The 18,341-nt window shown below is 47.1% G+C and overlaps 1 protein-coding gene across 2 annotated transcripts in view; it reads left to right on the forward strand.

Annotated features, from left to right (window-relative positions):
- Nucleotides 1–18,341, forward strand: part of LOC144829004 (uncharacterized) — a 391,507-nt gene that overhangs the window by 269,660 nt on the left and 103,506 nt on the right. For both annotated transcript variants that reach the window (XM_078687693.1, XM_078687694.1), the window contains exon 12: nt 4,413–4,502. In XM_078687693.1, coding sequence (XP_078543819.1) covers nt 4,413–4,502 — 90 coding nt within the window. The remainder of the gene's footprint in view (nt 1–4,412; nt 4,503–18,341) is intronic.

An 18,341-nucleotide genomic window follows, 5' to 3' on the forward strand; every position in this document is an offset into this window, starting at 1 on the left:
CCCACACTCTGCCTTTGCAGGCTCAGTGTCCAAGTATGGAACTAAACAAAGAGTCTACATGGCACACATTCCTGTGTGCCATGCCAACAGAACCACTGCCCTGGCATACTTCAGTCGCCCCTCTAGCTGGGTGCCCTATACCAGAGGTGTGGACACAGGTGCATGAGCCCTGTGCCCCTACAGTACCCAGGGCCATTCCTGGGCACTGTAAGTGCAGTGATGCCATTAAGAGTATATGATGCTGGGAGGTTGTCATTACGAACTCCACGGCACCATAATGGCTACACTGAAGACTGACTTTTGGTACCAAACTTCTCAGCACATTAAACCCGCACTGATGCCAGTGTGGGATTTAATGTAAAATGCACCAGAGGGCATCTAAGAGATGCCCCATGAAAACCTAACCTACAATCCACGTCTGGGCTGAGTGGCTGCAGAGGCTGCCACACAGCAGACATGTTGCTGGACCCCTGGGTGGAGAGACCCCGCTCTCCTGGGCCTGCAACAATGCACATCCTGGGCGAGGTGCTCGATCTCGTCCCCCAGGATGGGCAGGGGCAAGCTTCATAGGCATGCCGCATCTGTGAGCTTCTCCAGACCATTTGCTGTACCCAGGAACTGGCCCCCACCAGTCCTGACCGCCACTCTGGCGGGAAGACTGGCGGGAAAAACTACATCAGGTAGGGGGGTGTGCCAGCCTGTTTCAACCCCACCCCTCAGGTGGGTGAGACTAGGTGAAGCAGGACCCCGGGCTCAGGCCATCTTGAAGATGGGGAGCCCTGCCCAATCACAGCTAGGCTCCTGTCCCCTCCCACAGGAGAGGAGCAGGCTAGGGGGTGTACCCACCCCAGGACAGGGACCTTATTGCTCCCTGCCCTTGCCCTACCTGTAACGTTACTAAATTCAGTATTTAGGGGCTCCCTGAACCTTCCTTCCTCGGATTCCAATACGAAAAGAAGAAAAGACCCAAGAGGAAGAAGACCCGCCGCGCAGCTGCTAACAGGACGACAACAACTGACTTGGCCCCAGCCCTACCGGCCTGTCGATCCTGGAACCTGCTCCTGCCTAAATCCCGGCGACTCCTGCAGACATCAACCTTGGGACACCCAGAGGACCTGCCTGCCTTGACGCTCTTAAAGACTGGAACTCCCATCAGCAGAGCCTCTACTGCAACAACCCCCCCTGGCGCCAGCCAGGAAGCTCCGGACCAGCCCACTCTGCACCCGCCCAGCCCTGCCCGTGCCCAAGTGATCCAAGACCACGAGGACATCCCCCTGGCTAATGGGACCCGAAGTCCAGTGCCCAAAGACCCTCCTCGACGAACTAGACGACGCCTGCAGACTCAGAACCAGGGGCCAACCCAACCGCGACAAGCTGAGGGTAAGCTTTTCCGACACCCAAAGACACCCCTGCACCTGGCTCCCTACAGCCCCCTGTGCCTCCCTTTGGGGTACCTACCTGTGCTCCAAGATCCCAACTTACCTCTTGAAGTGCTGGGCGCCCCTGGAGTCTCCACCCCCGGGCCTGCAGCCTTTGTTCCCTTTTTACCTTTCCCATTGGATAACATGGAGCGCCCGACGGCTCAAAAGCACCCTGCACCCAGCCGCCCGAGTGCCCCTGGCAGTGCAACCTTTGCCCTATTCTAATTCCTCATTTGCCCTGAGCAAGTGACCAGGAGCCTAGCTCCCACAGCCACGTGGCCTGCTAGCCAGCAATCGAATGCCCCCTGCCTCTCATTGGATAACATTGGGCCTAACTACCTCTGCACCAGGCTGTCCCTGTGCCGCTGAGGGTGTACTAACTACCTACCTGACACTGGGAGACCCCTGAGTCTATGCCCAGAACCTTAACTCTGCCAGTCGAGTACTTACCGAAAAGCCGATAACGCACTTTTCTTTCGTAGGCGAACATTGACTGGTTCACTCAGAATTTCTTTTAAGTGTGAAGTTTTGGAACTTTAAAATATTCACCTAAAATAAGCTGAACAACGAATTCCAACTTACTGTTATCAGGAGAGACCCCAGTGCTGCATCTTTTAGCCCAGCACAAACCCTGGAAAGTAATTTTAACTGTACTTACCAGTAACCTGAATTTTCTTCCATAGGAAACCCTTGACTGTTTTTCTGTGAAATTTCTTCGAAGTGTCGATTTTTGCAAACTACAAATATTCTTTAAAATCGTACCAACTACCAAAACGTAATTGCTTACATGTTTTAGATAGATGTCCCAGTGCTGAACCTAGGTGTCCAGTACTGGATTACAAAAGTAACGTGAACCTACTTTACCTGCAACTTGAATTTCGTTCCATAGGATAACAATGGTAATTTCAACTGAAAAAGTTTCCAAGTGTCCACTTTTAAAATACAATAATATTCCTTAAAAATTACTACTATTACCAGAACGCTTTTACTTAACTGTTTACAACTCATGTCCCAGGACTGAATCCAGGATCCAGTCCTGTGGTTAGAAAAGTAATCTACAAAGTAATTAATTGCATTTAACTGAACATTCCCCTTGAGCTCAATGTTGCATTGTTTGAAATTGTGTTGCCTACTGCAACAAACTGTAACTATTGTATTCAAAGAGACTTGCCTATTTGAAAATTATTTAACTGAAGTAATCTATATTGAGAAAGTATATTTTGGTATCTTGTTGGTTCTATGAATAAAATACCTATATCTTTTGATACAAAATAATTGGCCTAGAGTTCAGTTCTTGAGTGTGTGAAACCTTTTGCTGACTGTGTGTACAAAAAGTGCTTTTCACTGTTTTCTGGTACTGCCTTACTGCTTGACCACTTTGGAGAGTAAGGCTATATCTAGTTTTACTCAACAACAAAAGGGTTCCAGAGGGTCTAGAAAAATGAGTCAACCGTGCAAGTCACCAAGAAGCAAATCAACCCACTGACTGACTACCAACAATTATACGCCGGGACGCCCTAACAGATGGTCCAAGGTACCCATCGGTCACCACTCGGAACCGCCCTTCATCATTTGGGATTCCTCAAGTAGACCATCGATATACACACACTATTCTCATGAACAAAGATAACCAAGATGGTACAATGGTTCCTTTGACTGGAATAGAATTTGGTATGGTCATACACCTCCTTTGGAAGTTAAGTGGCAAGTCATCAGGTGACTGATAGTGTGCAGTGCAAAAAAGAAGATTAAACGTAAAAGAAAAAAAAAGAAAGTCGGTTCGGAAGCCGGCGCTGGAGTACCGACGGTTAGAGCGGTGCTTCTCATCATTCCTGAGCTGCTGCCAGGTGGGGTGAGGTCTTCACTTCTTACAAATCTGTGATTAACACACGATTTGTGAGAGCAAGACAACAAGTGACACCTAGGAATTTCAGGTGATCTCTATACTTGTCTTTACTTTTGTGTTTTCACTGTTTCTAGTTTTTGCAGTAGCAATCCATTTGTTGTTAGGTCCTGAGTAAAGCAAGGATAATCGCATCCATTATTGCTGAAACATGTCGACCTGGTACCACCTCTAGGCAGCTATTTTCTAACCTGTCTTGGCAAATTTTGAAATTTGGTAGGGCGAGTATCACTCGAATAAAGTTGTTCCTTACTCCCCAATCCAATTTTAATTGCACATTTTCACCTTTTTCTTTTACGTTTAATCTTCTTTTTTGCACTGCACACTATCAGTCACCTGATGACTTGCCACTTAACTTCCGAAGGAGGTGTATGACCATACCAAATTCTATTCCAGTCAAAGGAACCATTGTACCATCTTGGTTATCTTTGTTCATGAGAATAGTGTGTGTATATCGATGGTCTACTTGAGGAATCCCAAATGATGAAGGGCGGTTCCGAGTGGTGACTGATAGGTACCTTGGACCATCTGTTAGGGCGTCCCGGCGTACCATTGTTGGTAGTCAGTCAGTGGGTTGATTTGCTTCTTGGTGACTTGCACGGTTGACTCACTATTTTTCTAGACCCTCTGGAACCCTTTTGTTGTTGAGTATAGTTTGGGAATGTTCCCAGAGCTGAGGTCTTTAAATATTCCCATGGGTCCCCAACCTGATCGGTATGTTGTTGTTATATCCAGTTTTAGCCTCTGGAGACTGTGGACTCTGTGCACACTGTACCTTACTTTGGTTCAGTATATACAGAGCCACTTTCTTACAGCGACGTAATTTGGAAATTAAATATGTGCTGTTTACCATCATGAAAGAAATGTTGATTGCTTATTTGCTTATTTATAGATGGTTTTTTTTTACCTCCATTTGTGAAATGAGACACAAAGTTGATACGGCTACACTTAATATATGTTGACAAATGTCATACTGTATGTTATACGTTTAAAAAACTGCAATAAAAAAAAGATACTTCTGCATTGTTTTAAGTGTTTATCTCACAATTGCTGGCCTGTTCATTGTGTTGAGTATTTTCTCCAAACAGAGTCATGAGAGTAAAACAAAATACTCATCTTCACGTGATTCTGAATATCAGTCAAAACAATACAAGGATCAGTCCTCTTCTCAATATCAGGTAATAGAATTACATACTCCTCTGTCAGTTGTTTGTAGATCTTATACCAACATAAAAAGTATATTAGCACAGATGTACCTCAAAATAGGATCAGAAATGTACTAAACGAAGTGATATCTTGGGCAGCCAGAACAAGATATGTAAGCCAGCTTTGGTGAAGGTAAGGACCATAGCCATTTACTGGCAAAATGTTTTGATTTGCTTAGACTTAAAATATACTAAAACTCATTTAATAAAATATAAAGACAAAAGTGTTCCTCAGGAGGATCTAATTGTTAGCCATGCACTGAATGGGCTTACCCAAGTATGCACCCTTGAGTATCTTTAAAAATATACGCATTTATAAGTATACTGTGAAATGCACAAAGTGGCTTTCTGATGATATATAGTGCTTCATCAAAGAGCAGCCATCTGATGTTTAGCAATGCTTCGATGTTTGTATTTTCGACAGTAAGCATGTTGCCAATCCTCAATGTCAAAGGAGCAAAACCTTTGAGGCGTGTTTCTTTTCATTTCTTCCCTATGACTTTTATTGGAGGCGGAATGAGCACTTTGCTGCTCCTAAAGACCGTGGAGTCTGATCTTCTGCTTGTCCTTCAGGATATGTCTGAACATCTTTGGGCAATGGTGGCAATCTGTAGGGTTGTGATCCTCTGGCAAAAAACAGTGCATATATTGTGAAGTTCAGATTGCACTTTATTCCTGCCACACAAAGGGGACTTAACAAAAAGATGGCTTTTGTCATAAACGAAGAAAAATTCCTCCTGTTAGAAATGTTTGTAAAACGGTAATAGTCAAAAAGATGTTGAGGGAAGTAAAGGTTGTAAGGTTTGGAACAGCTTTCAAAATTAAGAAAAGCCAAAAATCCTATGTTCGAGGCATATGAGCTGCTGATTACACACTGTGCATAGATGGCCACCTAGTGTTGGGCCCGGATGTTTGCAGTTTGTTTTGTTGTAGAAAAGTCTTTGGAAGTCACAGGATAGGTGACTCCTCCTTTGGATGATACTGCGCATGGGCATCGGCTCCATCCCCAGATTGTTTTTTTCCGCCACCGGACTCGGATGTGTTTCCAGCGCTCCGTGTTGGAACCGATTTCCTTCGGCGCTCAATCCGCACCAACTTTCAAAAAACTAGTTTCGAACGCTTTCCCAGTCGACGCTGCTCTTCAACACTGAAGATTTTGATTCCGGTCATCTTCGACGGCCTTCGGGCCTACCTAGGCCTCTACTCCAGCTCATGGAAAGGACGCCATTTAAAAAGTCTCCTCAATGTGGGTCGAAGTTTCCCCACACTGACCTTCATGAAGTGTGTAACCTTTACCTCTCCCGGAGCACGAGGCCAGAGACTGTTCCGCTTGTGCCTCTTTCCGCTCCAAAAAGACTATCGGGACCGAAGAGCTAGGAGAACAATGGCTCGATCTTCAGCTCCGATTCCAGGCGACATCTTTGAGGAAGGCGTCGACGTCTCAGAACAACACGACGTCTACAAACTCCAAGGCAGAAAATTCAGAGGTCGAGGACATCACTCCAGCGCAGGAGGTCGTAAGTAAGACCGTTGACCCCGACCCTTCCTCGACACACCCAAAGAAGGCCCCGGTCACACCCTCGAGCTCTGGTGCACACCGACACACTGCTTCTACTGCCCCACCTTCGGCCCGGCTAAGGAGCTAATTAAACCTTCGGGCAACTCTGGCTCAAGTCTGCCTTCCCACGGTGCCGGCACACACCTACCGGCACCGAAAAAGACTGCGTCATCGGCCACGTCGACATCCAAACCACTGGCGCCAAAGCATACCACTACTTCTGCGCCAAAACCCATGTCGGAACCAAGCAAACCCGCTTCGGATTCGAAAAGACCACCAGAACCGAAAAAACCATCGGATTCAAAAAATATACCGGAGCCGAAAAAATCAACGGAACAGAAAAACCTTCGGAGACAAAAAATGCCCCTGCTTCTCCGGTTTAAGACATTGCCCAAAAAATCAAAAGAAATCGCTTCAGTGCCGAAACCTCCTTCCGCACCAAAAGATCGGCCTCCTGCAGAGGACTTATTGCAGCCAGACCCTGCACAAAAGACTCTAGCTAAAGACCCAATCACTGGCAGCTGACTTTAGCTACCAGAAAGCGACCACTGGATACACCAGCGCCAGCTTCTCATTCAAAAAAGAAAGACCTGGCTACCTCTCCCTTAAGACTTCCTTCCCCTTCCCTTCCCCTCCACCTAAACCATCACCACCTGCTCCCCTACCACAACATTCCCCTACATCCTCTATCATAGCAAACGATGACAATAGGGATGATCGCTCTGATGACATAGGGGCTAACATAGATGATCCAGCTATTCCTCCAAACTCACCTGACCCGTGGGACGATTATAACACCCCAGACGTCCCAAATGTCCCCCAAGATGACATGTACCCCTCAAGGCCTTCCCCACCAGAAGACACTATGGGTTTTAATCAGTTACTACACAGAGCCGCGCAATATCATGGGGTAGATATGCATACAGACCCTGTAGACTAAGACTTTTTAATGGATACCTTTGAAAATGCACAAAGGTCCTCATCCATTTTACAAATGCTTAAAGGAGTGATTAAGCATACTCCCGAAGTCTTCAAAGACCCAGTCAGAACTCTGGGTCATTAACCCTCGAATAGAGAAAAAAATATAAAGCTACCTCTTCAGACCCAGCATATATTAAAGGTCCAGTACCACTAGACTCACTTGTAGTTTCCAATGCACGCAAGAGAGCAAACTCAAAAACATCAGGTGAAGCTCCCCGACCAGATAAATAGTCTAAGCTACTTGCCGCATCAGGAAAAAGAACTGCGTCTCAAGCAGCAAACATGTGGCGTATTGCCAATACACAGGCATTATTGGCCAGATACGACAGGGAACATTATGACGAATTAGAATCACTAATGCGGCACCTCCCTGATAAGTACAAAGACAGAGCAAACTAGCTCATCCAAGAAGGGAAAAATATTACAAACGCCTCTATCCGGTGTGCACTTGACGCAGCAGACACTGCCTCCAGGGCAGTTAACACCAGTATTTTATTGCATAGACCCGCCTGGCTACGCAGATCCGGGTTCAAACCTGAAGTCCAAACTGCTATACTTAATCAACCCTTCGATGAGCAACCCTTATTCTGAGCCAATGTAGATGTATCACTTGAAAAAATGAAAAAGGATACAGATACAGCCAAATCTATGGGAGCCCTGCAGTCGCAGGCTCCCAGACGTTCATTTCGCCGCTCATCTTATCGAGGCGCCACCAGGGGATACTCTTCGGACACACCTTCTACCTCATACAAAGCCCCTATACAATCCACCTATAAGGGCTACCAAAGGGGAGGCTACAGGGGTAATAATAACAAAGGCAGAGTTAAAAATAACAACTCCGCTCTGCCTCTACCCCTACCCAATGACTCCCCTTCCCTTCCCCCGTCCCATTCCACTCCTGTCGGGGAAGACTACAACAATACCTGCTAGCTTGAAAAAACATCACATCAGACAGGTGGGTGCTTCAAATAATTCAATCAGGTTACTGTCTAGAACTAACATCCACCCCCCAAACATACCACCCAAGCAGCGTCCAATGTCACAAGAACATTTAACACTGCTCAGACAGGAAGTAATATCCCTCCTGCAGAAAAAACGCAATAGAAATAGTCCCAAAGCATCAGCAAAACAAAGAAGTATACGCCCTATATTTCCTAATCCCAAAGAAGGACGGATTTCTAAGACCTATCCTAGACCTCAGACCTCTAAACATTTTACATACAGTCGGATCATTTTCATATGGTCGCACTCCAACAAGTTCTTCCACTCCTGTTACAAAATTACTGCCTTGTCATGCTAGATCTCAAGGACGCCTACTTCCACATTCCTATTCACCTAGCACACAGAAAATAGCTCAGATTTGTGCTAGACGGGCAGCACTACCAGTTCAAAGTGCTCTCATTCGGGGTCACAACAGCGCCACATGTGTTTCCCAAATGCCTAGCAGTAGTAGCGGTACACTTACGAAGACAACAGATTCACGTCTTCCCATACCTAGACGACTGGCTCATAAAAGCCAGCTCATACAGCCAGTGTGTACAACACACTCGGGTTACTATTCAACTGCTTCACGACTTGGGATTCACAGTTAATCACACCAAGTCGAATCTGCATCCTTCACACATACAACAATATCTCGGCGCTACAATAAACACCAAACTGACACTAGCCTATCACTCTCCAGCCTGGATAACAAATGTACAAACTCTCCTAACAAAATTCAAGCTGCAACACTCTCTCCCAGCTCGAGTGTTCATGCAGCTCATAGGAATGATGGCATCTTGCATATTTATTGTACCGCACGCAAGAATGCAAATGCGTCCACTTCAAGAGTGCCTAGCACGACAATGGAACCAGGCTCGTGGTCAATAAACAGACTTAGTGTTGGTAGACAGTCTGACTCATCGCTCTCTGCAATGGTAGAGCACCAAAAACCTTTCAAGGGGCCGACCGTTCCTAGAGCCAGTGCCTCAGATAATATTGACAGCAGACGCATCGCTCTCCGGCTGGGTAGCTCACCTACTGCATCACACCATGCAAGGCAGGTGGACACCGTAAACAAAAGTTACTCCACATCAACCACTTGGATTTTCTAGCTGTTTTTCTAGCCCTAAAAGCATTCAAAAAACAATTATCAGGCAAAGCTGTCTTAGTCCGCACAGACAATATGACAGCCATGTACTACATAAACAAACAAGGGGGAACACACTCTCTGCAGCTCTCTCAGCGCAGCAGATATGGAGATGGGCTATACCACTAAAAATGTTCCTCTTAGCCCAACATGTTCCAGGAGTACAGAACACCATGACAGATCTGCTAAGTTGACAGACACAGCAGATCCACGAGTGGGAACTTCAGCCACAAGTTTTCCACCCATTCTTTCAAGTGTGGGGACAACCTCAAATAGACATCTCCGCCACTCACGAAAACGCAAAATGCCCAAACTTCACCGCCAGATATCCACACCCGTTGTCCAAGGGCAATACGGTATGGATGAACTGGTCCGGAAAATTTGCATACGCTTTTCCTCCTCTACCACTACTTTCGCTAGTGGTATGCAAGCTACAGAAACATTCTCTAACACTTATTCTAGTTGCCCCAACTTGGGCCAGTCAACCGTGGTACACCACGCTGCTGCAACTATCTGTGGTACCACACCAAAAACTAGGCCTATCTCCACGCATCTTAACCCAGAACCATGGAGAGATCAGACACCCGGACCCAGCTCAGCTCAACCTAGCGATCTGGCTCCTGAAGTCAGTTTGGTTACCTCAACCTTCCTCCAGAATGCATGAACGTTATTAAAGAAGCCAGACGTCCCACTACCAGAGCATGTTATGCAGCTAAGTGGAAAAGATTTGTAATATACTGCTAAAACAACCACCTAAATCCTTTAGCTGTGTCTACTCAACACATCATAGGATACCTATTACACCTTCAAAAGTGTAATTTAGCTTACACGTCTATAAGACTACACCTTGCTGCCATTGCAGCATATTTACAAAATAGACAACACCTATCTCTGTTTAGAGTACCTGCTATAAAAGCTTTCATGGAGGGACTCAAAACAATAATCCCTCCCAGAACGCCACCTTCACCAATATGGAACTTAAATGTTGTTCTTACACGGTTAATGGGACCTCCCTTTGAACCGGTACACCTGTGAATTGCAATTCCTAACTTGGAAAGTAGCTTTCCTAGTAGCTATTACTTCTCTCAGAAGAGTCCGTGATCTACAAGCATTTACCATTCAAGAACCCTTTTTGCAAATGCATCATAACAAAGTAGTTCTACGCACTAATCCTAAATTCCTTCCAAAAGTAATTTCACCGTTCCATCTAAATCAATCTGTTGAACTACCCGTATTTTTTGCGCAGCCACAAACATTCCCCGAAAGAGCTCTACACAGCTTAGACGTCAAAAGAGCATTACTGTACTACATCAAAAGGACACAGCCTTTTCGTAAAACTAAACAAGGTAGGTGGATTGTTAAATGCATACAAATATTTCTGATAGATACATCTGCCAGTGGATTCCTCACCTTGTGAATATCCCCCTGCGTCAGCAGCATTCGGAAATTCTTTTTGTAGCTTCGCGCCGACGTGGAACGACGTCACAGAGGCACGGCATCGCGCGCGTCTCCGCTGGCGTCACCGACCCATATTAGTCCCACGCCGGCGTGATGACATCAGTTCCCTTTTTTCCGCATCGACGCTAACGGTTTTTCTGGGATCGTGCAGTAGCTTTATAGTAACTTTGTTACTCTGTGTTATTTTCACTGTATCTTTGTCTTCTATCGAGATGACTTCGAAGAAGACTGGTTTTAAGGCTTGCGGAGAATGTGGCAAGACTATGTCTATAACTGACCCGCATGAATGCTGCATCTGGTGCCTGAGCTCCGACCATGATGTCTAGGATTGCTCATCTTGCAAGATGACTCCTAAGGCCCTTTGGGAGAGGGAGACGAAGCTCCTTGTGGCGAAGCTGAAGAATAAAAAAGATAAGAAGGCTTCGAAGTCTCGGTCTTGGAGGTCGAGGTCTCGATCGAGGTCGCATTCGGAGTCTTCATCAGCCCATGCTTCAAGGTCCTCAAGGAAGAAGCATAAGAAGAGGAGCCATGCGTCACGTCATCACTCGGGGAAGGACTAGAGTTCGAGGCCGAAGTCGCAAGTGAGGCTTCTTCATAAGGAAGTGGAGGCTTCGGCGTCGGAGGTGCAGGACTCTGATGGTGAGGCTTCGCGTGCGAATACGCCAGGATCTCCGAAGCAGCAGGCGAACCCTTCTCCGGATCTATCTAATCCTTCTGGTCAGGAGGATGAAGGTGAGGTGGAGGAGGTTGGTGAAGTCGAGGTTCCGGTGCCTGCGGGTTCGTCGACCCCGGTACCGCAGCCCGAGGAGATCGACGTTGTGAAGACTCCGCCTCCTCGTGAGCAACCTGGGGGCCCGTATCAAGCCTTTCCGGCTACAGGTCAGGATCCATCACAGTTCCTGAATGCTATGTTTGGGGTTTACTCCAGGGCAATGTACCCCTCTGGAGCACCTGTTGGTCCCACGGGTCCTATGGCATATAACTTGGGTGTTCCCCAGGCTTATGCTCCTGCGCCCTTCATGCCTTTCATGCCGGCTCTAGCACCGCAGTGGCATTTTCCGGCGCCGCTGAGGCCTTCGACGCCGGTGCCATCGACGCCGGTGCCCACGTCTTTGTTGCAGGATCCTGTTCGACCTCGGGTGAAAATTCCTCGCCCGACTTCGGGTTCCGGATCCGTCGACTTAGTTTCTGAAAATGAGGTCACGGCGTGAAGCCCAGAGACTACTGGAGGAACAACAGTATCAGTATGCTGACGTGGAGGAAGGAGAGTTACAGGATTCTGATGATCCTTTTGATGACCTAAGAGGCCAGTGGACTTGAACTTTCTCCTGAGTGAGATTTGGCTTCTGTGTCAGATATGCCTTCCAAAGATGTTGTGCCATATCACGTTGTGATTAAAAAGGCGGCAGGCTTGTTGAACATTACTCTGCCCACTGCTGAGTACAAATCTAATATTCTTACTGAAGTCCTTCACTCGCCTTCTTCAGTTATTGAGCCGATGCTGCCATTTAATGATACATTAGCTGAACCCATCTATGAAGTTTGTAAGAAGCCTTTGCCCAGCTCCTGCGGTTTCAAGGGCTGTTGTGAGGAGGTACAGGGTTGCACCTGGTGACCCGGACTTTTTATCAACTCACCCTCTGCCTGAGAGCCTGGTTGTGCAGGCTGCCTGTTCTAAGAAGTCTGCGGGTGCTTTTCCGCAGGTTCCTGGGGAAAAAGAATCCAGGAAGCAAGATCAGGCTGCCAAGAAGGTCTTCTCAGCTAGTATGGCATTAAAGTCTACCAACGCTACTTGTCTGATGGGTCGGTACATCCATGCCTTAATGGATTCCGTGAAGCAGTTGGTGCCAAATTCCTGAGGTGGATAGAAAGGACTTTCAAGAGGTAATTTCAGACACTCAAGCTGCTGCAAGGCAAGTGATTCAGAGTGGGCTGGACACGGCTGATTCGGTGGCGAGAGTCATGGGCTCTTTGGTGGCTACTAGGAGAGCTGCATGGCTAAAATCATCGGAGTTCACTGCTGATGTTCAGTCTGCGCTTATGGACTTGCCATTTGATGGTTCAGGTTTGTTTGGCAAGAAGGCTGACGCTGCCTTAGAACGTTTCAAGGACAGCAGAGCCACGGCAAAATCTTTGCGTCTTCAGACCAGGGGTACTACTGGAAGGCGCTTCAGAGGATTTGGCAGGTCTTCCTTTCGTTCCTATAAAACAACGCAGCAGCAGCCACAACAACAGCAAAACACGCTGTACAAGTCATACAGGGGAAGACAACGAGCTCGTCCTAGAGGTCGTCAAGCCTCCTCCTCCTCTTCCCCTACCCAGCCCCCTACCACCGCAGCAAAGCAGCCCTAGATTCGCCATTCTGGATCCTGTGGGCCCAGTGGGGGGCCGGCTTACCCATTTTGTACGAGATTGGGAATTGATAACATCGGATCTTTGGGTTCTCAATCTTGTGGAGAATGGATATGCTCTTCCCTTTCGGTAATTTCCCCCAAATTACCCTCATTGCCAGGGTTATTGTTCGGAGGACCATCTGCTGCTTCTGCAGGAAGAAGTCCTGGCTCTGTTCAGAAAGGGTGCCATAGAGGTGGTTCCAGAGCAGGAGAGGGTTCAGGGATGCTACTCCCGGTATTTTCTGATCCCCAAGAAGGATGGCAGGCTCCGTCCAATCCTGGATCTCAGGATCTTGAACTTTTATCTGAAGCAGGAGAAAATCAAGATGCTCACTCTTGCTCAGGTTCTTCAAGCGCTGCTGGAAGAAGAATGGATGGTGTTGATCGACTTGCAGGATGCGTATTTTCATATCCCAATCCTGAAGTCGCACAGAAAGTATCTCCGTTTCACAGTTGGATCGCAGCACTACCAGTTTGCGGTCCTTCCTTTTGGACTTACTACTGCGCCTCGAGTCTTCACGAAGGTGATGGCTGTGGTGGCAGCACATCTCAGAAGATTGGGAATTCCTGTATTCCCGTATCTGGACGATTGGCTGATCAAAGCGGAATCTCCAGAGATAGTGCTCCATCATTTGCAAGAGACAACTCAGTTGTTGCACAGGCTGGGTTTTTCGATAAATGTACCCAAATCTCACCTGGTGCCCTCCAGCGCAACCTGTTCATAGGTGCGGTACTGGACACTGTGTGTCGTGCATTCCCTCCTCCTCAAAGGATTTGCGACATACAGGAAATTATTCCTTTATTTTACAATGGAGCGGTCGTTCCAGTCCTGAAGGTCCTTCGCCTGCTCGGTCGGATGGCTTCTTGCATTCTGTTGGTCAACCATGCACGCTGGCACATGAGGGCACTCCAGTGGTGCCTTCGCAGGCAGTGGTATCAGCACAACGGAGATCTCAGGGAGTCAGTGAGAATCTCGAGAGAAACTGCAGCAGATCTGTCTTGGTGGAGCGTGGAAGGCAATCTGTCACAAGGGAAAGCCTTTCCAGCTGCCTCCATTGGTGGCCACAGTGATAACCGATGCATCCACTCTAGGGTGGGGTGCTCATCTGGGGGACCTGGAGGTCAAGGGTCTTTGGTCTCCAGAGGAAAGGTTGCTTCACATCAACCTTCTGGATTTGCGGGCGATACGTCTGGCGCTCAAGGCCTTCCTCCCATCCCTTCGCGGTCGGTCGGTTCAGGTCCTGACGGACAACACCACCGCGATGTGGTATGTCAACAAGCAGGGAGGAGTAGGGTCGCAGTGTCTCTGCAGAGAGGCTCTGCGTCTCTGGTCCTGGACCATCAGATTTGTCTGATGGCAAATCATCTGGCCGGAGTTCTGAACGTGCGTGCAGACAGTCTCAGTCGGCAGTTCTCAGCCGACCACGAGTGGAGGCTTCATCCAGAGGTAGTTAGTCACGTCTTCCGGACGTGGGGAACTCCTCAGGTGGACCTGTTCGCCACTCGCGAGAATGCTCAATGCCCGTCATTCTGCAGCCTAAAGTTTCCAATGCAGGGAGCCTTGGGGGACGCTTTTCAGTTGAGTTGGGACTCGCAACTCCTTTACGCGTTTCCTCCCATACCTTTGATTCCTTGGGTTCTAAGGAAGGTTCACCAAGACCGGGCCCAAGTCATATTGATCGCCCCGGATTGGCCAAGAAGGGTGTGGTATACAGATCTTCTCCACCTCTCCTCGTGCCCTCCGCTCCGTCTCCCTCACAGGGCAGATCTCCTCTCCCAGATGGAGGGGCAGGTTCTACACCCACACCTAAACGACCTTACACCTTCATGCCTGGAGATTGAGCGGGGCAACCTGATTTCCTTTTCTCTCCTGCACGATGTGATGGATGTCATCTTATCGGCCAGGCAAGACTCCACCAAATCCATCTATTCTTATAGATGGTCTAAATTTGTTGCTTGGTACGGGGAGAAGTCCGTTGACCCTTTAAGGGCTTGTTTGTCCAATATACTACAGTTGCTCTTTCATTGGCCCAGCAGGGTTTTGCTGTTGCAACTATCAAAGGTTATTTGTCGGCCTTGTCGGCTTTACTTTGTTTGCCAGACCAGCCCTCTTTGTTTAAGTCTCCTGTTTTACGTTTCATTAAGGGCCTTACCAATAAATTCCCTCCTACACCTTTTATTGTGCCTCAGTGGGACTTGAACCTTGTTCTTACGTTCTTGATGAGTTCTCCTTTTGAACCTTTACACACATGTCCCTTGAGACTTTTGTCTTTCAAGACTATTTTTCTGGTGGCAATTACCTCGGCAAGGAGGGTAGGTGAGCTTCAAGCTCTTAGTTCTAGGCCCCCATTTTTATCCATTCATGCTGAAATAATGGTTCTCAGGACCAGGGCTGCTTTTCTGCCTAAAGTGGTAACTCCTTTCCATCTGGGGCAGTCAGTTACCCTCCCTACCTTTTATCCTCCCCGTCACCCTTCCAAGGAGGAGGAGAGACTACACCGCTTGGACCCTAAGAGGGCAGTGAGCTTTTACCTGGACAGGACACGAGAGTTCAGGTTGGATGATCAGCTGTTTGTTGTTTTTGCTGGCTGCAAGAAGGGGAAGGCGGTGCACAAGCGCACGGTCTCGAGGTGGATTATCCTCTGCATTAAGATTTGCTACGCCCTGGCGGGTAAGGACCCTCCAGAGGGTATAAGAGCTCACTCTACTAGAGCAAAGTCATCAACATCTGCTTTGTCTAGGGGTGTTCCTGTTGAGGACATTTGTAGAGCGGCGACTTGGGCCTCCCTCCACACTTTCGCAAAGCATTACTGCTTGGATACCGAAGTGAGGAGAGAGGGCCACTTTGCTCGCGCTGTCCTCCAGGATTTTCTGGTATAGGAGAGTGGACACCCTCCTCCGGGAGTGGGGACTGCTGTAGGACTCTATTCACTAGGTGAGGAATCCACTGGCAGATGTATCTGTCAGAAAAACAAGTTACTTACCTTCGGTAACGCTTTTTCTGGTAGATACAATATGTGCCTGTGGATTCCTCACTGACCCACCTGCCTCCCCGTTGTCCACTCTTTTATACCCGAGTTTATTGTAATGTAAATGTTTTTATTGTCAAGGAGATGTTTTATTTCAATTGCATTACTGCATTTGCTTCACACTGTGTGTGTTATCTTGACATTTGTGTACTGTGTATACTGTGTATACTGTGTATATATCGGCTGTCATCGGTCCGTCCGTGTGCCTCGAAGGCACGGAAAAAAAGGCGGAACTGATGTAATCATGCCGGCGTGGGCCTAATATGGTGTCGGTGACGTCAGAGGAGTCTCGCGCGAAGCTACAAAAAGAATTTCCGAATGCTGCTGACGCAGGGGGGATATTCACAAGGTGAGGAATCCACAGGCAGATATTGTATCTACCAGAAAAAGCGTTACCGAAGGTAAGTAACTTGTTTGTTACCAAAAAACCAGACGTACGTTAACAATTCCTAAAAAAACACATACAAGGAAAATAGGGGCTTCAATGGCATTCTTAGGGAACATTCCCCTAGATGATATATGCAAAGCAGCTACATGGTCGACACTGCACACATTCACAAAACATTATTGTGTAGATGTGCAAACTAAGCAACAAGTCACTGTGGGCCAGGCTGTACTAAAAACTGTTTCAAACAACTGCAACAGATACTGGTGGTCGCCGCTAGGTATGGGTACTGCTATACAATCTATGCACAGTGTGTAATCTGCAGCTCATATGCCTTGAACGGAAAATGCTACTTACCAGTATGCATCTGTTCTTGGCATGTAGAGCTGCAGAGTTGCACACGCCCACCGGCCTCCCCGGCTACCTTTATCTGTTCCAGTATTATCTTAATTAGATACAAATCACATGGACATCACTACTTCTTGTACAGCTCCATCTCTTCCCTAATGGTGAAAAACAATCTGGAGATGGAACCGATGCCCATGCGCAGTATCATACAAAGGAGTCGTCACCTATCCCGTGACTTCCAAAGACTTTTCTACAACAAAACAAACTGCAAACATCCGGGCCCAACACTAGGTGGCCATCTATGCACAATGTGCAACTCTGCAGCTCTACATGCCAAGAACAGATGCATACTGGTAAGTAGCATTTTCCTTTCTGGAGTCAGAAAAAAAGAGCTGCCTCAGATCACACTAGCATTGCATGATGACTGTTTTCAAGTCTGTTTCTACAGTCTCTCTGCCTGTATTGCCGCCTTCACCTTTCTTTTTTTTTTGATAATCAATTGTATTGGTTTTTAAAACAGGAATAAACATAAGACCAGCATAAAGCAGAGACATTGATACACAGCAAATGTATAGCATCAGTGTAATATCCTACGGCAACTCACCGGAAAGCCATAAAGCGAGCAGGAGGACAGAGTATATTCTTATACCGAGTCTATAGATACATAAGTGTAATGTTAATAGTCTATTGCCCTCAACCATTTGCCCCAGACTTTATATTTCGCTGGGCAACCCCCGACGTTGTACATGGGTTTCTCTTGTGCTGCACACCAGTCACTCCTCTACGCCATCTTGCTATGGTAGGCGCAGCAGGGTTCAACCAGTTAACCACAATGTCTCTCTTGGCCACCATTATGGCAGTGTGCAAGAAGAGTTTGTCGGTTCTAGACCCTTCCAATCCCTCTGTAACCCCCAGGTGCACGTTCATTTGCTTATGTGGGACCTCCCAACCCAGGACCTCCGTGAGTTCTCTTTCTATGGAATCCCAAAACCGTGTAATGACTGGGTAGAGCCGCCTTCACCTTTTTAAAAACATGTTTGAAAGATGAAAGATGTCTCTATTTCTTATATTAGGGACTTTTAAAAAATATATTTTTTATACGCTTTTCTACAGAAAAGCCTAGCACACAATTGTTTTTAAAACGTTCTCTGAGATCGCATACGTGGATTTTTCCTGACCTAAAATTCTTGACTGCCATCTCAACCAACTGTGTTACCGATTGGTTCCTCTTGGCATAATAGTAAGAGGGAAGGAATGCAAAAGTGATTTCTGCTGGTCGCTCCAGGCATCTTACACAGAGTATTAGCAATGGATGAAGGTTAAATCGGGGAGTAGTACTATTTGGTGGATAGGAGTGTAAAAGTGTGAGGGTAGAAGGGTCTGCAGCATAAACTGATGTAGATTACATGTGTGCACACTTTTGCCATCTATTGGTGGGCTCAGAACATTACAAGTTATCTTTGAACACTTTAAGTTTCGATGTTACTTGTGATACCTCCCGCAAGATTATGACTTCCTCACCGAAAGAT

This window comes from Lissotriton helveticus, chromosome 4_1, assembly GCF_964261635.1.
Source record: "Lissotriton helveticus chromosome 4_1, aLisHel1.1, whole genome shotgun sequence".
Taxonomy (NCBI): Eukaryota; Metazoa; Chordata; class Amphibia; order Caudata; family Salamandridae; genus Lissotriton; species Lissotriton helveticus.